This window comes from Sapajus apella, unplaced genomic scaffold, assembly GCF_009761245.1.
Source record: "Sapajus apella isolate SASKATOON/1434 unplaced genomic scaffold, GSC_monkey_1.0 scaffold1, whole genome shotgun sequence".
In the NCBI taxonomy this organism is placed as follows: Eukaryota; Metazoa; Chordata; class Mammalia; order Primates; family Cebidae; genus Sapajus; species Sapajus apella.
The window spans coordinates 11,681,654-11,705,503 of record NW_022436941.1 but is presented as its reverse complement, the minus strand read 5'-3'; the positions used below and the strand labels follow the sequence as shown (position 1 = coordinate 11,705,503).

General features: G+C 35.8%; 1 protein-coding gene across 4 annotated transcripts in view; it reads left to right on the top strand.

The window, feature by feature from the left end:
* The window catches only part of SLC27A6 (solute carrier family 27 member 6), an 88,378-nt gene that overhangs the window by 1,866 nt on the left and 62,662 nt on the right, over positions 1 to 23,850 (top strand). For all 4 annotated transcript variants that reach the window (XR_004263988.1, XM_032261967.1, XM_032262033.1 and 1 more), the window contains 3 exons: positions 9,751 to 9,954; positions 13,716 to 13,874; positions 15,345 to 15,469. Coding sequence is in view for 3 of the 4 variants with exons in the window: in XM_032261967.1 (XP_032117858.1) it covers positions 9,751 to 9,954; positions 13,716 to 13,874; positions 15,345 to 15,469 (488 nt within the window). In the remaining variant the exon portion in view is untranslated. The remainder of the gene's footprint in view (positions 1 to 9,750; positions 9,955 to 13,715; positions 13,875 to 15,344; positions 15,470 to 23,850) is intronic.

The window sequence follows — 23,850 nt, the reverse complement described above, 5'->3', positions numbered from 1 at the left end:
ACTTTATCAAGGATGACTACATTTGCAGAACAGATTATGTTTAATGGAAAATGCATGAATTCCTTTCTTCGTGTCTGCTCTTATTTTATAAAGTCTGCAAGCTAGGACTTACCTGGCAAGATTGCCCTCTCACCTGTGAGCCAGAAGGTGGGCTCTTGGCTGAATCTAGGTCCCTTTCTATTTCTTCTCCTGATCCATCCATGCATCCTTTTCTTTTATTCACTAAGTTCTACTCTTCCTCCTCCCCCTATGTTGGAGTTAGGACATCTTAGGCTACACATATTTACACTGGACTGTAAATAAAGTCTGTGGTTTAGTGGCTAATTAGTAAAGAACCTAGGAAGATGGGTTGTTTAAAAAAATAGAATTGAAATAAGAAAATTGATTCTTATTTGGTATAATCTAAATGGTTTATGAAGATTCTTCTTGCATGGGGAAGAATGGTGCAGAAAGAGGAAGTGCAAGGATCCCAATGAAAATATTTAAATATATTAGATTAATAGGTACATAGCCATACCTCATATAAAGTTTTTAGACTCACAGAACAGTATGGAAAAATATATCACCGATGAACTCTAAGGCACAGGCCTTTCCAAATAACCTTTATCATACAATATTTGTATATCCAACAAAAATAAGTTAGGCTGTATACAGAAAGCAGGCTATCATTCAAGGCTATCACTTTTCCTAGTTCTTTTCAGTTCAACTTATGGTCTGATAAAGTGGCAAATGTTTATTCTTGAGCACTGATTTTAAGCTTCTTTGCACTACAGGAGGAAAGGTTCTAGGAGCAAATGTAAACTCCAAGTTATGCTAATAATTGATAAAGCTATAAGTTATGTTTAGAAGGGCCAACAAAGAGGGCCCCAGTATACCTGAAAGATTTCTATGGCCCTGGTGTTGAGGCCAAAGAAGCATTCCAAGGCTGCTTTCCTGAGAGATTCATCTTAAAGAACATAGGACTGGTTACCTCTCAGAATAGAGCATTCAAACTTTTCTGTTGATCGAATTGTTATTTAACTACGACCAATTAATTCTGCAGTTTTGCCCATGTCAGCTTTTACTTTGCTTGCTAATAATTAATTGCATTGTTTTCTTATTTTTGTTTTTAACACCAACAGTCAGTTTTTGCATTTAAAAAAGCCACTTTGAGATGCTGAAGTTTTAAACCAGACTATTTAGTTGATTGGTTCAGTAAGTAGGTTGCTGGAGAAGTGAACCATTCTTTCTGGCATACTTTCAAACATAAATAAGATACATGTTGTCCAAAGACTGAAAAATTCTATTTTAATTAACAGATTTTATAATAAGATGTACCTTAGATCAGAATCACTTTTATACTTAAAACACTGTGTTGTTGGCATCTGGAGTTTCCTTGGTGAACAATATATACATATTGTTTTTAGCACATTAAAAAAAGATGAATCATGTGGCTCAGACAGATAAGCCAGACAGACCCGACTTTCATGTATGGTCTGCCACCTCTAGCTGTGTGGTTAAAGATAATGTTGTCAGTTACCCTGGATCTCACTTTACTTAGTTTTAAAATGGTGATGATACTAGCTGTTTCACAGTGTAATTCTGAGGATTAAATGATACACCTCCCATATAGTGGCTAGTTGAGTGCCTGGAATGTACTAACTAGATCTTTAGTGAATTTAAATGATTTCTATTATGATTATAGAGTAATCCTGGGGCTTTTAACAAGGGATCTCATTTGGATTTTGCTGCTACAACCTTATTTGATGTTAGCTGTTAGAAAGAGTAGTATGTACAGTCATGAATCACTTAACGACAGGGATAATTTCTTAAAAATGTGTTAGGTGGGCCAGGTGCGATGGCTCACACCTGTAATTCCAGCACTTTGGGTGGCTGAGGTGGAACAATCATCTGAGGTCAGGAGTTTGAGACCAGCCTGGCCAACATGGTGAAAACCCATCTCTACTAAAAATATAAAAATGAGCCAGGCATGGTAGCAGGCACTAGTAATCCCAGCTACTTGGGAGGCTGAGGCAGGAAAATCACTTGAATCTGGGAGGCCGAGGTTGCAGTGAGCCAAGATTGTGCAACTGCACTCCAGCCTGGTGGATAGAGCGAGACCGCCCCCCCTCCCCCCAAAAAAAGAAATGTGTTAGGCAATTTTGTTGTTGTGTGAACATCATAGAGTGTACCACGCAAACCTAGATGGCATGGTTTACTATACATCTAGACTCTGTGATATGGCCTATTTCTCCTAGGCTACAAACTTGTACAGGCTATTACTGTACTAAATATTGTAGGCAATTGGAACACAATGGTGGTAAGTATTTTTAAGTGAAAACAGAAAAGGAACAGTAAAAATATGGTGCTAGAATCTTATGGGACTACTATTGTATATGTGGTCTGTCACTGACTGAAATGTTATTATCATCACTATGTGTTAGCAGTAAGTTAACGGCAGAGTTAGGATTCAAGCCCATGTTTCTCTGATACCATAATGTGTATTTCTCACATTCAGCCTTGCCACCTCTCTAAGGAGGCATAACCTTTCTTTACATTACTTTTGCTCCTGACAGTATTCAAGCATCATTCCCTTTCAGTAAATACATGTTCAACAGATACTATAAATAAAAACCCCAGAGTCAGTGTCTCCATGACAGTAAAGAGGAAACCATGTACGTATCAGTGCTTAGAACACTGCCTTTTCTAGCTACTGAACCTTGAAACCATTTAAACTTCCTATTAAAATCAATTGTTTTCTTTTGTAACAGAAGTAACTGTTGACCGAGCTGAGTCTAGGAATGAAAAAGACAAAAAATAAATGCCAGACAGCCTATTCTACTACATGCAAGTAGAAATTTAGAAATGTCCTGAAAAGTAAAATCGATATTATGTATGGACAGCATAGTATGTGGATAAGATAATAAAAGTTCACATGAGCTTTGTATTTTATCTATCAGCATACATAACACTTTCTATAAAACATAAAAGAGGCTGGGCATGGTGGCTCATGCCTGTAAACCCAGCACTTTTGGAGGCCAAGGCAGGTAAATCACCTAAGGTCAAAAGTTGAGACCAGCCTAACCAACAGGGTAAAAACCTGTCTCTACTCAAATACAAAACTAGCTGGGCATAGTGATGCATGCCTCTAATTTCAGCTACTCGGGAGGCTGTGGCAGGGGACTCTCTTGAACCTGGGAGGCGGAGGTGGCAGTGAGCCAAGATTGCACTGTTGCACTCCAGCCTGGGCAACAGGAACGAAACTCAGCCTCAAAAACAAAAATAAAAACCTGTTTAAAAAGGCCTTTATTTTTCCTCTGACCTTTAGTCTTTAAAAAGCAATTGTCTTTATGGTTAAAAGTCATTTGGAGGATTACAATGGCTTGGTTGTTAACAAGAACATTTGTCCTGTACGGTTTGAATGTAACAGTTCATGAAAACTAACAGTGCAAGGCTGCATACATTATTGTGTGTTTATAGAGAAGACACAGGATTCTTACTTATTATGAAGAGAAATCTGAAATCCTTCAAAATATGTTGAACCATAAAATACTATCAAATCTAAATTGAAAGAGTTCAGGAAAATTGAATAGTCTTTTAAAGTTCTCTGTTTATACTTATAATGATTTAATATGTGGTATATTAAGAAAGAATGAAGAACAAAATATACACTATATATACAGGTAAATCTGAAACCTTGTGGGTGCCTAGTATATCTAAAGCACTTTGTACCTTTTGGGAGTGATGATTAGTGACACTGACATCAACATGATAAATCCCAACCATATTGCCACCCTCAAAACCAGTTACAAAATGAGCAGTAGAGAGTTGACAACTTTTTGCAAAAATATGCAAGTAAATTAAAAGTTACCAAGTGTTCACGTGGATCTCACAGTTTTTATTATGTCATTCATTCACTCATTCATCCAGGTAATAAATATTTGTCGAATATTTCCTTTGTGCTAAGTCCTGAAAATTTAGCAGTGAACAAAACAAACTTCCTCAGTTCAAGAGTTTACAACTAGTTCTTGAACTATTCCTCAAGGCTGCATCAATATCTGTTTGTGAATTGGCTAAGAGAACTTTATGATTGCAGGGAGTCACTGTAAATACACATAGAGCACCTGAGGCAGGTGAGCTCAATGGAAAAGGCACTGAAAGCAGATGGATAGAGAGAAGGTAAGAGAGAACAGGAAAGGGGTGGGGGAACAAGGGAGAAAAGGAGAGGGGAAGGGAGAAGATGGAGATGAGGGAATGAGCAGGAACAGAAAGGAAGAAAAAGACGAAGGTAAACCCAGCAGACTTTTATGATTTTGCATGATTTTGAAAATCTGGACTCCAGTTCCCATGCCACCTTGCCTAGATGTGTGAGTTTGAGTAAATTATTTCCCCACTATAACTGGGCTTCCCTCATCCTTAAGGTTAATATTTACCTCTCATGGCCATAAGTGTGTATCACCAAAAATAACATGTAAAAACATTTTGTAGTCTGTAAGTTACTTTAAAATGGCAAGAATTCTTATTTATCATCATCAGCATTATTATTATGACTAAACATGCCAAAGGATATAATTGCATACAAATTTTAAATGATATAAAACACCCCAACATAATTCTGTTTGTTCCAAGTAAAGATAAAAGCATAGATGAGTAGTTGATAATCCTGGCAGCAGACAATATTAACAGTATCAGAGATGAAAAATTGGGGGAAAGCTCTAGGTTTAATCTCAAACACTTTAATTTTCAATAAGTTTCCTAGTGAAATTTAGGATGCCATTTGATATTTGTTTTAATCCAAAATACACAGATATGAGACATCTGTAAGTATTTTTGAGTCTTCAGACTATGTGGGAAGGAAATAATAGTATTGTAAAAATTTTGACTTTTTAAAATTATCTGTGTATAAAAAAACTTGATGTCTTAATACTGGCAGTTTTTATTTTCATATTTTATGTAGCCTGAATGTGTATTTTTTGTTATATCAAAGTGTAATTGACAGTCTCAGAAACAATTGGACTATATAGTCTAGCAGTCTTAAATCAGAGAACACGTTTTAAGGCTTTGCTCTGCAACCTACTAAGCTGTGTTACCTTAAACAACTTAATTTTTTACCATTTCAGTTTCTAAAATACAGCACTTTGCCTGTCTCCCCTTGAATACATGGCAACTATTATTTTTGTTAGTAACAATAACAATATTTGCCTCGCAGCTTAGCTGAAACCTTTTCCTTTTACTTATTCCTAAAGACAGTTATCAGATACCAGCCCTGATGAAAATTCACCTATCACAGTGCACATTATCTGGCATGACCTATGAAACCTGTTTGGAATTGGTTCGATATAACTTATGAAAAATAGAATTTTTCTAAAATGTACCAAAACAATATGTTTAAGGTCCTGTTTCAAACAAACTACATTATGATTTGATGCTAGATGGAAATGCCTGAATACATAGTTCCAGGAGGTATAACTTAAAAATAGAAGGCAAAATCATTATAAAGACATTTCAGCCAATGATGGAATGCATACATGGTGATTGTCCCATAGGATTGTAATGCTCTATGTTTATTTTACCTTTTCTATGTTTAGATATAGCTAAATACACAAATACATATTACTATGTTAGAATTGCCTGCAATTTTCAGTACAGTAACATGGTGTACTGGTTTGTAACCTAGGAGTAATAGGCTATATCATACAGCCTAAGAGTGTAGTAGTCTATATCACTTAGATTTGATCAATGATTATCATTGGGTCTTGTGTGAATTAAATGTAAAGGAGCCAACAGAATACCAGGACCATAAAATATATTCAATAAATGGATACAATCATCATTTTTAATTGCATAATGACAGAGACAGATACCCATAGTAAAATGTCACTTTTGTCCAGGCCTCTTCATTTGAGATTTGTTGAATGGAGTGAAACCCACATAAGTGTGTTACACAACCCTAGTGAGTTGGGCTTAAACAGCTTTCTTGTCCTCTCCAGTAGCAATACAACCATAACTACTTCCCAACCCTCAGTGGCCAAGGTTGGAATGCTCTCAGACCCAAGTCTGGAGTAACGTGGTTAGCTCTTCTGTGGCCAAAAAGAGGAGGGTTCTTCTACTGTTAATAATTAAGAGGGCATGAGGAAAGTAGCCCTCATGGGATCTGAGTCTTGCAGAAATACTACCTTAGTATTCACTGCCTTAAAAAAATATATATATAATTTACTTACTAATGAGTCTGTCTGTAGGTTGCTTTGATCTGCATTTACTCTTCTAATTTCACCACTTTCTTACTAAAAAATAGCAAGCCAGATGCAACATGACTTTTTGTGCCATTTCAGTAATAACTATTCATTGGCAACAGGAAATGTGTTAGAAATAACATCAAATGAGGTGTTTGACTTTTTCTTTTTTGGGTAATTTTGCTTATAATAATAATACAATGTATTATTATATTATAATATTCTATCTGTTCCCTTCAAAAATGTGGGAACAACTGAGAGTGAAAACACATAAACCCACTTAGAAACTTGTGTACCTATAATCAGGGCAGTTAAATCATGCAGGGAAAAATGTGTTATTGAAATAGAAAGACTTGTGGTTCTGTTATTCATCAATTTTGTATTTCACTCCTCGAGAACTCTGCTATGCTAAGTGAGGAATGAAGTTCCAACTCACCCTGCCTAGTTATATACTTTTGGGCAGGAAGAGGAAGAGCATGGTTTGATGGAAACAAAACAGGACAGAATCAGTAGAAGCACCTGGATTCCCAATCTGTTCAGCTCCCTTCCAGCATCTATGATCTCCTCTTTTCATCCTTCAGCTCTCTACTTAATGAAGTTGAGCTCATTAAATGTCATCATCATCATCTTGATCATCATCACAACCAACAGTAGTAGTAATAACAACCACCACCACTGCAGTCACCATTTTAGGAAGGACTGATTCTGGGTCAGACACCATAATGAATGGTTTACATAGACCATTTAATTATCCCAAGAACTGTATAAGTTGTATGGAGTCACTTTTCAAAAGGGAGGCTCAGAGAAATAAAGCGACTTGTCCAAGGTCACACAACTAGCAAGTGTCAGAAGTGGTGTTTGAATCCAGGTTTTCTAGCTGAAAATTCTATACTCTAGGGAATAAACCCAGAATTTCTGTACTGCCTTCTACTTTCATACAGTTTTTATTCATAAACTTCTCAGTCCCACTTGACATATTTCTCTTTCTGCTGTTTTGTGATCAATCTGGGTTACAGATTTCATGAAAGTAAGAGTTTTTCCCCTAATGTGTAGCGTTACATAACTAACCTAATGACTGACAGTTGGCTTTTTGAGGGAACCAGATACTGATTTATGTTTCCAGGAAAATGTTTAATGCAAAACTCTGAATTCAGATTCAAAGCAGAATATATCATGTGATTATTTTTAAAGTTTTCTTTAAAAAATTAGAAAGAAATATAATTGCTTTAGGTGTAAAAGTCCATATTTATTTTTATGTACAGTACCTGAGCATTCTGATCTGGAATTTTTTTTTTTTTTTTTTTTGAGACAGAGTGTTGCTCTTGTCCAGGCTGGAGTGCAGTGGTGCGATCTCGGCTCACTGCAACCTCTGCCTCCCTGGTTCAAGTGATTTTCCCACTTCATCCTTCTGAGTAAATGGGATTACAGGCACCCACCACCAAGCCTGGCTAATTTTTTTTGTATTCTTAGTAGAGATGAGGTTTCACTATGGTGGTCAGACTGGTCTCAAACTCCTGACCACAGGTGATGCACCTGCTGTGGCCTCCTAAAGTGCTGGGATTACAGGCGTGAGTCACCAGGCCTGGCCGATCTGGATTTATTTTACGTTTGACACCATTATTTCTTCCTTCTTGCCATTCATTTCTTTTATGAGGTAATTTTGTAGTTTTAGAGTTAATTAATGTATAGTTTAGATGACTCATTCTACCATCCACCAAATTGTGAGCTTGATGTATGAGTTTTCTAAGGCTGCTATACTGAAGTACCATAAACTTGGTGGCTTAAAACAAAAGAAATTTATTCTCTCACAGTTCTCAGGGCTAGAGACCCAAAATAAAGGTGTCAGCAGGGCTATGCTCCCTTAGAAGGATCCAGGAATTTTTTCTTGCCTCTTAGATTCTGGTAGTTTCCAGTAATATTTGGCTTTCCTTGTATTAACTCCAAAAGGCTAGTGGGGTACTATTGTTTAGTATCCCCATGAATTTTAATATAGATTTTAAGATAAGCTATATAGCATTTAGAAATCCCTTGGACCTTCTAAATGTATAGCATATTATATACATAAGGAAATGAAATCAGAATTGCCATGTAGAATATAAAAGTTGAACTTTATGTCAGAGATCCATGCTAAAGTAAGAGAGTGGTGAATTCAAGAAGAATTTAAATAATATAAATAATTGTATACCTCTCTACTCTGGAGAAAAAAAATGATTCTTCACTTGCTTACACTAAAGACTGTATATGAATGATGACATTTTGTTTCTTTTGTAACACACAGAGTGTCGAGTACCTCAATGCTTAATTATTTTCTCATCAAGGACCCTTTCCCACCTTCTTTCTCTCTTGTTTTCCACCACTGCTCCCCTCTGGAACAGATGACATTTTTTTTTTCGTGGGTTAATGTGCAAATCAAGAAGGTCTGATTCAGTTTCACAGATTAATTCAATGTAGTCTTAACTCAACAGTTGTTCCTTTGTTATCCTTGTATCAGATCCTTCCTAAGAAACGTGTCCCTTTTTCTTTCTGAACCTTAAATTGTGACCCAGGCCCTTGATCTTGCCAGGGTTCGTAAGTCCTTCAGTCCTGAAGACACCGATTCTTCAGGCTTTTCTATTCATCCTTCTTATCTGCTGGACTTTGCTTTTACCCAGGCCTTGCATCCTACTGCTGCCGATGGAGAGTCTACTCTTACCTGCCAGTCACACCCTCCCTTGCACCATGGGTCTCACTGCCTTTTCTGGAAGGCATTATTTTGCCCCTTTTGCTTTCAAAGGCTTTTGTCTTTAATTAATGTGATCCAGAGAAATTCTCTGAGTCCCCTCACTTAAAATTTATTTGGCCTGTACCTAGTACGTATTAATTGCTTTTCATTTTAATTTCATTTTTTATTTTTATGGATTCAGGGAGTACATGCGCAGGATTGTTACATGGATATATTTCTTAATGGTGAGGTTTGGGCTTCTAATATACCTATCACCTGAACTGTGAATTGTAAACATTGTACCCAGTAGGTAATTTCTCAGTCTTCACCTCTCTCGCCCACCATCCTTCATTTTTGGAGTCCACACTCACTTAAGTTTGGCTTTAGAATGATTTCTAAACCACAATGATCTTGTGATTTCAGAGCAGTCAGGGGATACTCCCAAATGTTTTACAATACAATGGAGCTAAACGGTAGCCTACAGGCAGCGTTTTGGAATAACTAGCTACTGAACATTCAAGGAAAATGTTTAGAGTTTTAAATAGTTGTATTTAAAAATTGATGGGTTGAAACCCATAAATTGCAGAATAGAGTCTCTCAAATTCAGCCTGAATTGGACTGCTTGCATTGGTCTGTCAGGTGATAATTAAATTTTCCTTTCAGTTGGTCCTGTGGAAATAGAACCATAAAATGACAGTGATATTACTTATCCAACATGAGAAGTAAATCAGCTTTTTATTTACATTTGATCCCTGTTTCAATACACAAAAGCAAATCCAAAGTGAATGGTTTGAGATTTAAAGTTTGCTTACCTATTCCCAACCCTTTGGCTTTTAGATTTACTTGGAACTGTAGAAGAAATCCTTCCAAGCCTCCCAGAAGATATCAGTGTTTGGGGGATGAAAGATTCTGTTCCACAAGGTGTAATTTCACTCAAAGAAAAACTGGGCACCTCATCTGATGAGCCCGTGCCACGCAGCCGCCATGTTGTCTCATGCCTCAAGTCTACTTGTCTTTACATTTTTACCTCTGGAACAACAGGTATGATCCAATTCTTTTTAAGGATAAAGTGGATGCAACAAATTTGCAAAGCAACAGTGTTGGGCAAATTTCTATCATGTGGAGTGACCAAACATCTGAGAAAGCATGCTTGCAAGAAGATGTAAGGATCTCAGAAGGCTAGAAATTTCATGGAAAGTTAATTATTTTAACTTTTACATGACGAGTTATCCTGCTCATTTGGCATTTGTCCCATTTGACAATATTTTCTTAAAGTTTGGTAGTACAAAGGGCACGGGAGTATCCGAACACCTTGATCCAGCCTTGCTGCTCAGTGTATGATACTTGGCTTTTTGGGCAAGATCTTTGTTAGCTTCTCTAATCCTCAAATTTCTGACATCTAAAATGAAGAAATTAGTTAGTTTAAATAGTTTCTACTTACTTTTTGGATTTAAAAAAAATGTGTTAATCTGCTTGAAAACAGTTCTTTATATTTAGTGAAGGTTATTAAATCCTAAGCATAATCCAGCTATACCTGCATTTTAGGCACCTGTAACTGGCTTTCCTGATTTTGGTTAGGGTTATTGAATCATGTGACAATAACCTTGAAGGAAATCTTGAAGGCATTGCAGGTTTGGACTAAGTTGCAAAATAGAATCAAGTAGCTAAACTTTGTTTTTTAAGTAAACTACAGCAGTAACAAAGAAAAATAAAACTGTCTGAGAATTCAAAAGAAGGGCCTGGCACAGTGGCTCACATCTCACAGCATTTTGGAGGCCAAGGTGGGAGGATCGCTTGGGGCCAAGTGTTTGAGACCAGCCTGGGCAACATAGTGAGACCCCACATCCACAAAAAATTAAAAAAAAAATAGCCAGGTATGGTGGCATGAACCTGTAGTAACAGCACTCAGGAGGCTGAGGCAGGAGAATCATTCATCCCAGAAGTTTAGTGTTACAGAGAACTGACTGTACCACTGTACTCCAGCCTTGGCAACAAAGTGAGACTAAGTCTTAAAAAAAAAAGAAAGAAAAGAAAGATAATTAAAAAGAAATGTTAAACTTAACTGATTTCTAGGAAAAACTGAATGGTATCAATGGTAGCCTAAATAGGCTTTTATTATTAATTTGAATATGATTGGTGATTTGACTTAGACAAATCGAAAAAGTTCTGTTATTAATTTCTTGTGCATAGGTAGTATTGTAAGCAACTACTATTGCATAGTCAATTTTTCTTACATTTTAAAAAACTATTCAGTGCCTAATTCTGATCCCTTTTAGACTGGAGAATAGAATTTTTTTTTTTTACTATGATTAGAACAGTTTTGATAAATGAAAGTGCTAATATATGTGTGGCTACTCTGTCCAGACTCAGAGAGCTTTTCTCTGAGATTCTTGGGGCTACCTAATCAGGTCTATTAAATAATAACAGGTCTAGAAATTGGCAGATTGAATAGATACATAGTCTCTTAGGACAAAAAGAATGGAACTAGAGATGACAGCTACAAAATTTTAAAAACGAGATGATGAATGAGTGTGGTGGCAGACACTGCAGACCCAAGAAGCTGAAGCTGAAGCTTATGGTGAAACCTTGAAGAAAATTCATTTGCCCCCACCAAACCACAGAAAGGCTCAGAAATTGTGTACCAGATACCTCAAAGAATAGACAGTAAATGTGAAACTACAAACAGGAAACTTTTGGGAAGTGTGTTTAGAAGGAACCACATTATAAGGACACATGCACACAAATGTTCATTGCAGCACTGTTTACAGTAGCAAAGACTTGGAACCAACCCAAATGCCCATCGATGATAGACTGGATAGGGAAAATGTGGCACATATACACCGTGGAATACTATGCAGCCATAAAAAACAATGAGTTTGTGTCCTTTGTAAGGACATGGATGAACCTGGAAACCATCATTCTCGACAGACTGACATAAAAACAGAAAATCAAACACCGCACGTTCTCACTCATAGGCACGTGCTGAACAGTGAGAACACATGGACACAGGGAGGGAGCATCACACACTGGTGTCTGTGGTAGGGAAATAGGAGGGGGACAACAGGGAGTGGGGAGCTGGGGAGGGATAACATGGGGAGAAAGGCAGCAAACCACACTGCCATGTGTGTGCCCATGTAACAATCTTGCATGTTCTTCACATGTACCACTAAAACGCAATTAAAAAAAAAAAGAAAGAAAGAACTGTAGCCCTGGATTGCTGCTTCTACCCTGATAGAAGTCCTGAGGCTTATTCTCTGGAAAAGATGAACTTCTAGAAATATCTGGAAGAACAGAGGTTGAAAAAGTAGGGGATATAAGAGAAAGTCTTTCTTTCTCTCTAAATATGTATATAGATAGATAGATATGCATACATATAAAAACTTCTCTTTAATATACGTAACTTCTCTTTAGCACTTGACTCTTTTATTCTTCAAGATTCTTGTCTGAGGATTCTGAATAGCCCACATGTAAAGTTGAAAGACACTGATAGTGATGGATCCCCCAATAGAATGCCCTGGACAATGAAAGCAACTAGTAAATAAGTGGTCTTCAGGCACAAAGATTCTAGTTAATATTTTGTTTGTTTATACTGTGTTTTTGCATTTGCATCTTAAAATATAAACTGATAGTCAAATGTCTCCAGATATTTGAAAAAATCCTCCTGAATATATCATAGTTTGAACTGAGACCAAAACAAACCAAAGATTAAAAGGATGTTGGAGAAAACTGACAAGATAGAAAGGAGAAATTTTCAAAAGATTATTATTGCTAATATTCTGGAAGATAGGGGCAAAAAAGTGTCAATAATGTAAAAATAACATAATACCAAAAGAGGAATATTCAGAGAACACAAGTGTTGGAAAGTAAATCTCTCAAAAAGTAAAGCAAAAGGTAAGAAAAGGAAAACAGAATAGAAAAGATTAGGAAATTAGTGATTCAGACCAGGAGGGCTGATCTTCAAAAAATCAAGAATTCCAAAGATGAAAGGATGAACACACAAATAAATGTAACAGAAAAAAGCAATGGGCAAAAAGAACAGAAATAAAGAATGGAAGAGAAGTGGGGGGGTGAAAATTACATTTTTTCAAATTCAAAAGTATCTAGAACTGTAAGACCTGAGTTTTTAGACTGAAAAGATCTACAATTTTCCCAGTGCAAAGGATAGATGAAACTGGTCCCAGTACAAGTCGTCATGAGATTACAGACTACTGAAAACTAATAGAAGATTCTAAAAATAGAAAAAATAGAAATACTGTGTTTCATCCAAAGGAAAAGAAATCAGAAAGACTGACAAGTCCCCAGTATATATACTGGAGGTCAGAAGACTATGGAGCAATGCTTTAAAAGTCCTGTATAAAAATAGCTTTTTATCTAGAATTCTGTACAAGCAGCCATTCAAGTGTATGGGTGGGAAAAAAAGACATTTTCAGACACATGAGGACTCAGAAAAACTTACCTCCCAGATACTCTATCAGACAGCTACTGAAACCAAATGTGCACTACCACTGTATTAATTTCTAGAACCTTAGACCTATCCAGAAAGGCCGACTATGAAATTACATAGCATTTAAGATCCAGTCTTACTTAGCAACCTGTGAAAGGAGTGTTGCTAAAGTCAGCATGGCCTCTTTTACAAAGCAGATAGATTACTTTGATATATTTTGTGTAGTTGCTAGGGTAGTTGTTATCAGCATAGTCTTCTTTTCTATTACTTCCTTTCTAGTTATATGAATATGTATGTATATGTATATGCAGGTGTGTGTGTGTGTATATGTATTTCCTGTTCTTTTCTTCTTTTCCAGGTTTACCAAAAGCAGCTGTGATTAGTCAGCTGCAGGTTTTAAGGGGCTCTGCTGCCCTGTGGGCTTTTGGTTGTACTGCTGATGACATTGTTTATATAACCCTTCCTCTGTATCATAGTTCAGGAGCTATCCTGGGAATTTCTGGATGTGTTGAGTTGGGTAAGCCTTTATTTTCTTTCTGATAAGTTTACAAAATGCCTAATAATTAGAACAAGTGTTTACTGACATTTGAAAATTTATCAGTAGAATTTAGAGTGATTATATACATATTATTTCATTATAATAAAATATTTATTTTTTTAAAAAAGCACACAATTTTATGGCATATTCAGTGTTTTCCTAAAGTCAAAAGACTAGTTTTTTGAGGATTTGTCCATGTAGTTGGAACTGGCTATTGACTGGGCTTCTCTCTCCTTGTGGTCACTCACCCTCACACAACCTATCCCCATATTCCTCAAATGGTGATAGAAATGTTCCAAGGGAGGGTGTATGGAAGCTGCAGAAATCTTAAGGCCTAGTCTTAAAAGTGAATAGATTATTTCACCTTCATCCCATTGATTAAAGCAAGTCATAGGCCAGCCTAGATTAAAGATTCCAGGGCTAGAGAAATAGAAGCCACCTCCTGAAAGGAGATGGAGCAAATTTACACAGCAAAAGTAAGAGCCTTGAAGAAATTGCTGAGGCCATCTTTGCAAACAATCTGCCATAGACACTCAGTAAATTAGTTGGTAGGGCTTGTGACTCAGTAGATTCCATTCATAAAAACATGCAAGATAATGCGTCAGTTTCTAGGCCTAAAATAATATACAAACAGTAGAGATCATGTGCTACTTGTATATGTCTAAAATGCTGTAATTTTTAGAATAGAATATTTAGAATGTGATCAGTATCCATCATAAATAAAGAGGAGAGTAAAGACATTAAAATCTTCTGTAGATGTATACTGTGGTCAAAATCAGGTTCCGCAGTCATTGATGAACTTTTTTGTTAGTGCTATCTTGTTAAGTCAACCTAACTAACAATTGACCTCAAGATATGTTGAGACTGCTTTAAGGTTTGAAAAATGAATCATATGTATATATTCAAGTTGAAAAGTAAGTGAACATTCTTGGCTTCTATGAAGAAGGATGACTCTTATCTATAGTCTTGCCCTAATACTCTAACCCTCAATGAACAACATGAAAGGATGCTTAAGAGCATTGAGTCAGAGAGCTCTGAACCCAATCCCCACTCCATACTTTTTAAAGTGGGTGACCTGAAGCAAGCCACATAGTCTCTCTGAGCTTGTTTCTTCATCAGTAAAATAGGGATAGGGTTGCTAACCCCACAATCGTTGTGAGGCTTACATAAAATAAAGTACTTAGCACAGTTCCAGAGAAACGGAAAGCACTCAATATGTGGTAAATTTTGACTGTTGCTTTTGTCCTGTGTATTGCAATATTTTGAACAGAGTTTTCTGATAATAAAGTCCGTGTTTCCAAATGAGTTTGATGTAAATTATTGATGATGAGTTATTAAAGTTATAAAAGTAAGCAATCAGGTTCTAGACAGAGCAACATCATTTATGTTTTATGTTCATTCTTCCCTTGAATGTTTTTCCCTAGTGCCTGTTTTTGTCTTTCCTTATAGGTGCCACTTGTGTGTTAAAGAAGAAATTCTCAGCAAGTCAGTTTTGGAGTGACTGCAAGAAGTATGATGTGACTGTGTTTCAGTACATTGGAGAACTTTGTCGCTACCTTTGCAAACAACCTAAGGTAGGCGTAATCATTATCAGAAAAAAAAAATGTCAGAAAGAATAAGTATTGAGATATAAAAAGTTATTTTCATTCATTCGTTTATATTCTACCTTCTTTCAGAATATAATTTATCTGACTTACAAAGATGCATGCAATATCCCCAAGACAAACTGAGACAAATGAGAGAGAATAAAAAGAGAGCGATCCAAGAATGTACTAATATGCTTTGTACGGTAGCAGGATAGGACAGACCCAAAGACTTTGTGTTTAGACTAATTATAATTTCCACAAACATAACATGCATCAGATTATGAAATTGGATGCATGCTGTATTTACATAAAGCAGTTATTCTAAGGTTAAAATACTCTTAAAATGCTGTTCTTTAAAAAAAAACTTACCACTGACACTGATTATAACTTATTTTTCTATTTTTTTCTTTCGAATAAGTGATTATAGCCAGGATATCTTTTTGATTTGTTTTACTTTAAATTAAAAAAAAAAAAAAAAAAAAAAACACGCACATTGCTTTGATTTGCACTTGTCTCCTTACCTAAAGAAGTCATTTTCGCTTTCTTTTGATCAACTGCCACCATCTGAAAAACAGATAAGCAGAGACACTTGAAATAGCCTGAAGTTTATCTTTATTGGTTCATTTTTTTTTTTTGCCCTTAGAAGTTATTTCCTTTTTCCTAGTTTCATTTCTCTCTACAAATGCCTCCTCTTAAACTTTATGATTTTCTAAGCATTCTTGAGACTATAAAGAAGTGATTTTCTTTAATCAAATTTATTTCTTTAATTATATTATGATTACAAATTATTTCTCTTTAGTTATCTGATTATTTTAAAAATCAAATCTACATCAGCCCCTTCAAGAATGGCAATAGAGTCGATATTGCCCTATGTGGGGTGGGGCAACAGAACCTTGGCCTTTCAGACCCACGTTTCCTAGACTAGAGGATCTCTCACTTATCACCTCTGCCATCATCACACCTGCTTAAGGCATGAATGGTCTGCTGCCGTGCCTTCTCTTCTTCTCTTTGGCTAAAATATGGACATGTAATTCTTCAATTAATTACCTAGAGCATAGCTAACAGTAGGTTGGAGGGATTTAAATAAGACTTTTTAAAGATATGGAATTACACAGGGAAGATGGACACAGACAAAATTGTGAATTTGGATACTCTGATGTACAAAATGCTTTGATTCATTTAGAGCTTGGAGTTTACCAAGGAGAAACCTAATGTAGAGCTTCTGACCCACCTCCTTGTGGCAGAAGCCATCCTTCCTCATTTTTTGTCTAGAGTGCTTCAAATAACTATAGATTCCACAGATTCATGACTAAGACAGAGGGTTCCAGAGAAATATTTTACTTTGTTTTAATTTTTTTCTCTTCAAGGAGACCTTGCTTCATATAAGGAATGTAGTCTTAACCTGAAGAATCCCAATAAAACAATTAAAATGCCACAACCTTACATATTTTCTCTTCTAGTTTTCACTATACTTTTTGGTAATATGATATTTGGATTAGGTTAACTTAGGGAATTAATGCTCTCCAGTAAGATTAAGGTCACCTTCAGATGAGATTTTATGACTTTAGTACAGAACACAAGATGCTACCTAGTGAAGCTCGTCTGTTTTCTAAGCCATGTGCCCCACCACTCCTGTGTCCTCTCATTCTTTAATAATGACATCAGTTTGTATAATGTCATTGTTCAGTAAATATTTATTGAATGGTTGAATACATGCATTTGCTTATTTTTTAAATGTACCAACTTAAATAATGCTGCATTTATTATCTTGATGCAATAGAGCTAATATAGGTTTTCAGAAGTGAATGTAAATAGCCAAACACTATGGATGCTTTCGTGATTTTTATAAAATATTTCTAAATTGCTGTTCAAAGTGGTTGAAGTGATTTAGAATCTCATGTACATTGTAGGAATATGTCTGTTGCACACTGTCTGTCAGTACTGAGTGTTATTAGAAATAGTGGTTTCCAGTTGTGCTTCTTAGAAAACTAGAAGCTCTTTTAAGTCCCCTCATAAGTCCCTGGAACATGGTGAGTAAGAGTAAAAGCAGGCCACTCCAAGGCCCACTCTTTCGAATATCATGAGTTAAACCCAATTTCCTGAGCTCCTCAACAGGACTTCCTTTGAACAAAGGATACCTCAGTTGTTTTCAATTAGAAAAAGTAAATTTGATTATTTAATTTTGCTTATAATTTTATAGACTAGAAACAAAACCAATATTAATGTGCTCTGCTAAGATGACCGGGAAGGCAGGACAGTTTCCAGTTGTATTTCCCTTTTTAAAATGCCTCTTTTATGTCTCGTACTCATTTATTTCTTTGGTACCTAATGTTTTACCTTATCCATTTGAATCTTTATACATTTTATTCATGTAATAAAGGCATTAATAGTTTTTCATATTGGTTACACATCTTTTCTCAGTGTTTTCCTTTGAATATTTTAATGAAATAAAATATTCTTTTTACCTCTCTGAATCTGTATTATACTAATTTGAGAAAATATTATAGTTTCAGAGAATATAAGAGAACTGAGAATTGAAAACAGAATACCTGATTGCTTTTTAATTAATTTAATTTTCAGGGCTGGGCATGATGGCTCATGCCTGTAGTCTCAGCACTTTGGGAGGCTAACTTGAGCAGATCACTTGAGGTCAGGAGTTTGAGACCAGCCTGGCCAATACAGGGAAACCATCTCTACTAAAAATACAAAATTATTTTTTGTAAAATACAAAAGTACAACATGGGGAAACAATCTCTACTAAAAATACAAAAATTAGCCACCTGGTGTCGAGCACCTGTAATCCCACCTACTCAGCAGGCTGAGGAAGTATGCTTAAGCATGCTCAGCATGCTTAATTAAGCCCATGAGGCAGAGGTTTTGTGAGCTGAGATTGTGCCACTGTACTTCAGCCTGGGTGACAGGGCGAGACTCTATCTCAAAAAAAAATTAATTTTTAATTTTAATTTTTAAGTCGCTTTGAAGAAAAAAATGATGTTTATGAAATAATCTGCAAATACTTACCTGAATTCAAACTGAGGAGGAAATAGGGAAATAAATATTGCTTTACCCAAAGGAAAACTTAATAATTTTTTAAGGCAGAGATGCATAATATTACCTAATCTCCTTTGTTGACCTCACACAAAATGAGCATGAGCTGTTCTTGGCATTAAAAATCAGGAAAAGGAGAAAGTCATTCTGTTATGACATCTTTTTCCTTCAAGGAGATCTTGCATCTTTGCTGCTCAATATTCCTTTCAATGACCTTCCCTTGAAAGGAAGGGGCAGTTTCTACTGCACAACCAGCATCAGTGGATTCAGGTAGAGCCAGAGAATAAACACATGACATGGTCCTGGTCCTCGCCTTCAAAGAATTACAATTGAATGCCTTATAAGCTAGAGTTTGAAGTCCCACAGACAGTTATTTAAAAGAAAGCAAAACCATGTGTTTTCTAAATAGATTCAGATTTGTTGGCAATCTCAGGGTAAGTAGCATATTCCAAAGGAAATTTACCTGCAGGCAGAAGTCATAGTGAAAGTTGAATGTTGATGTGTAGAGGTGCAAAAACTCCCTAGGATTGGCTTTCTCTGGTCAGAAGCATTTATCCATTTCTGTCTCTCAAACATGCGCCCCATCCCCCACTTCTTCTCTTTTTCAAAACTCCAGTTGCAAAAGTTCCTTTGGCATAAACATTGGATGTACCGCTTTAAAAATGCTGGCAGCAGCATTACCTTCAGAAAGAGACTGACTCCTCTTAGTCATGGTGAGATGAGGTTGTTCTTCTCTTCCCCTGAGCCTAGGAAAGCAGCTCTCCCCCACTTTTAATATTCCAAGTTTTCTATATTACTGAAGCAACTTCATACAATCTAATTGGGTCTAGTTCTATATTTTCTTAATATTAATGATGTCTTTAATATTAACTGGTGAAGAATATGTTGGAACTCTACACATCAGTGATCCTCTGGGGGAGTCCTGTTGCAGAGTTTGTCTTATATAAATAATTCTATCTAACACAGTCAACAGTTAGCCATATCTAGGGATAGGACTATATATGTAACTTGTTCATTTGCTCATTAATTCATCCATTCATTTAAGTAATATTGTAGGATTATATATACATGGACCCACAGGACAAATCAGACTGCTTCTCTCATAGAACTTATATACTCTCTTTGATGAGGGGGAGAGAAAATAAACCCAGCAAACACAGAAGGAAAGTAATTACAGGCAATGACAAGTGTTATGAAGAAACAAAACAGGATGCAATGATGGAGAATGATGGGCGGTGGGAGTAAAACATTGCTAATTAGATTGGGTAGTCAGGGAAGACTTCACAGAAATAGTAACCTGTGAGCTGAGGACCTGATGTGACAAGTGAGATCCAGCACAGAGAAGTTGGGAGGTTGCAGTCATGACAGAAGAAACTGAAAATACCACCTGAATGTTTGAAGAGAAGGAGGGTTTGCTGGGCTATCCATTGAGTAGATCTTGTAGGGCTTGAATCTTGGTAATCTTGGAGGAGAAACTTGGATTTTATTCTCATCAGAGTAGTTGTAAAAAGATGAAGAAAACACTGAGAAAAAAAAAAATCATGCCACTTTGGGATCTATTTTGAAGGAAGGCCAATAAGACTTGTTAGATCAAGGATAGGAAGTGAAGGAATGGGTAGAATCAAGGATAAGTCCCAGGTTTTTGGTTCAAACATCTAGGTAAATTATAAACTATTTGCTGAGATTTAAAAAAACCTGAGATTCAAGGGATTAATTTTTTTTTTTTTTTTAGATTTGTTAAGTTTGATATGTTAGGCATCCAGGTAAAGCAGCTAAATAGGCAGTTGGATGTAGGCATCTGAAGCTTGAGTTGTACAAAAGACAGGACCTAATTAATAAAGCAAGGACCAATATTGTGATGCATATATGATGTGTATTTTTCAAGCTGCTATTTGTAGTTTGACATTTAGGCTATATAATTTGTCTATAGTCAATGCAGAACTCTCACATTTCGACATTCTCAAGGCATAATCTATACTTATTAGTAACAAATTTTCTAAAAATTATATCTCTTTTTCTTATTTTGTTTTCTTAAAAGCTAAGGAATTCCCTGGAATCCAGGAAACATCCTTATCATTAGTAATACTTTTGGTAAAGCATATTGAAATTTGACAAAATATCTTACACTTGTCTCCCGTTATAAAAAGAGAGGTACTTTTAAGTACCTGTGTACTCAATAAATATTTTTTATTCATTTTTAAACTACAAAAATCATGTTAAATTTTTCATTAGTAATGCTTAGACAATCCTGCAGTGAGCGCCTAAGAATTTACAGGATTTTCTATTTTTTCATTTTGCTTTGTTTTTCTGAGAATGACAAAATAAAAATTTTGGAACACAAGAAGTGAATGATGGCAGTGTGAGAATTTATAAGAGTTAAATTTGAAAGAAAACCTGCTTTGTTTTCTCCAAGGAATCTCTCATTCCTTTCAAGAGTTTTCTTTGTCATATCTAGATATGATATGGGATTGAAGAAGATTCAGCAGTGCAAGAGAATAAAATTCCAATAGGAGAAATCGAATGACGCTAACTTGACGTTGGTATCTTGAACTTGTTTGTTTGTTCATTTGTTTTACCAGTTACTTTTTGAATGGGACCAAAGACAGTCATAGGCTGAAATCGTGGCTTTACCTTGTACCTGGTTAAATGCATTCCATTTATTCTTTCGTTTCTATTGAAAATGGACATATTAAAGGGCTGTGTGTGGTAGCTCACACCTGTAATCCAAGCACTTTGGAGGCCAAGGCGGGTGGATCACCTGAGGTTGGGAGTTCAAGAAAATGGACATATTAAAAATGTTTGCTCTTTAAGCATATTTTTATTTTCTTAGTTTCTATATAACTTCAAATGTTTTATCATCTTTTCCCTTTCTCGTGTCCTGTAAAAGATGTAGTCTATCAAAGTATTAAATTTTGGAAAACTTTTCCCACCACATGTTTTAACTTTTAAAACATAGCATTTTAAAATTGATGTAAACTTTAATTGTTATCAAGACATTCTGACATCGTTTCATGACAATTTTCTGTTGCTTTCCAAACAATTGAATTTGTCTCTAAGATCTAGTTAAAGATGTTTATATATTTTATTATTATTTCTATTCCCCAAATATTTGAAGCATACTATTACATGGTTGGGAAAGTAATCTCTCTTTCATAACCCAGTTTTCCTTAAATAAGTCAAAGACATGTTTATATTATCATAATAGATATAAAAGCATTTAGAAAAGTTGGTAAGGTGCTAGAAACTCTTTTCTGCTTAGAAATTCTAAATGTAGAAATATGAGGGGCTAACATAAATAGCTGTTAGCAACCTGAATGCTAGTGGAATGCACACAGATATTTGTGAATATTTTGGAGTGTTTTAGAACTATGTGTATATATTAAAAGCTCTTTATAAGTGCTAATTTTAATACTTAATGATTCACATTTCATATGTAGCAGTGCATGTAAAATATATATATCTTTTCCTATCTGTCCTTTATGCCATCCATGCTAATTCCACTGAGGACACATATATCCCTTCTTTGTAAAATTTCTCAAGAAATTTAGCTTTATGCAGAAATCCATCTGACAGTACATTGGCCACGGAATCTAACGACATAGGCTCAATTTCAAGCTCTTGTTGTTTGACTTTAGTTGCTCACTTGTCTTCTTGAAGCCATAATTCCTGTCTTTATATAAAATAATTAACAATACCTACTTCTTCTAATTGGCCCTTGATTCCCGTAATTCAGTTATGAGACACGTGAAAAACTATAAACAAGGAAGCTGAATACAAATGGAAGGATTTTAAACAAAATGTAGGTTGAGTGCAGTGGCTCATGCCTGTAATCCAGCACTTTGGGGAACCAAGGCAGGAGGATTGCTTGAGGCCAGAAGTTTGAGACCAATTTGGGCAACATAGTGAGAACCCCATCTCTACAAAAAAAAAAAAATTAGCCAAGGTTGGTGATGTGTGCCAGTAGTAGTCCACCACGCTACTGGCTAGGCTGAGGTGGCAGGATCATTTGAGCCCAGGAGTTTGAAGCTGCAGTGAGCTATGATTGCATCACTGCACTCCAGCAGCCTGGGTGACAGAGTGAGACCCTGTCTCAAAAAAAAAAAAAAGTAATGTTTTGCATACATGTCTTTATAAAATTAGAGTAATTTTGTAGGTGTGGAAAAACTAATTGGCCTTTGACTAATAAAAATCATACAATACTGATTGTAAAAGTCCATGTAAATAGATCATTATCATTTTAAAATAAAACTTTAATAATAAAATATTCACAATTTTATAGTAGCCGGTCACAAAAAGGCTAATTATAAAAAACCAGAAACTCTAAATATATGCCTGTCTCTGTCTCCTCTTAGATTATGTGTTCTTATTGCAGATGTAGTGTGTTAGTAAAATTTTCCCACATTTGATATTAATTTAACATTTAAAAATTTATATCCAGGATTATTTCTTTAAGTATTCATTTGCTGTTTTTCCCATTGCCTATTCCTTAAATTTTCTATTAGTCTACTTCCTTGCTATGGACACATAAAGTGAAGGTCAGAAGTGGTCAATTGTTGTCCAGCGGGGGCTTGTCAGGAAATACAAGAATATTCAGCAAATGATAAACTACTAGAATTCTCCATTACCACATCATCTATTCCCAGTTGGCTGGAGGAAACACAATGAGTTAAGAAGATCAAGGATTTAATTACAACTTTTCTATTAATTTACCATGTAACATAGTAGAATTCATTCAACTAATTTATTTGCCCCTTAGAGTTGGGGAACCTGAAATTTAACCCTAACCAACAACCATGTCTTATAAGCTTTGTAATCTTGGGCTAGTTCACCCTCATTCTTGAGCAGCCCCTACTTGTTCTTTCATCTATAAAATGAATGTTAATATCAATTACATCCAGAGGTGATAGAATGATTAATGAGTTAACTCAAGTAGAAACAGATTGACTACAATAGGGGGTGCTCTCTGAAAGAAGCGTCACAAGATTTTTTTTAATCATCATGAATATGCCAAAAACTGAAGATCTAGTCTTCAGACTTCCAGGTCCAGAGCTACATTTATCAGTACATGTCTTTAGGTTGAACTCATGAAACCAGGCTCAAGAATGCCAGTTTATGGCTTCAAAGTCCCTCACTGCTGGATCTTCCTTTATCTTCTTGACCTTGGCATGCCCTGGACTCACTCTCAAACTGTTACTCTTTTCATTCAATTGTCACACCCTGGATAAGTTCCTGGTTGCAAATACTGTCTGCAACTTAACTCTCAAATTGTTATCTGCAACCCTGTCTTCTCCCTTGATTTCTAGTTTTTTATATCTAGATTC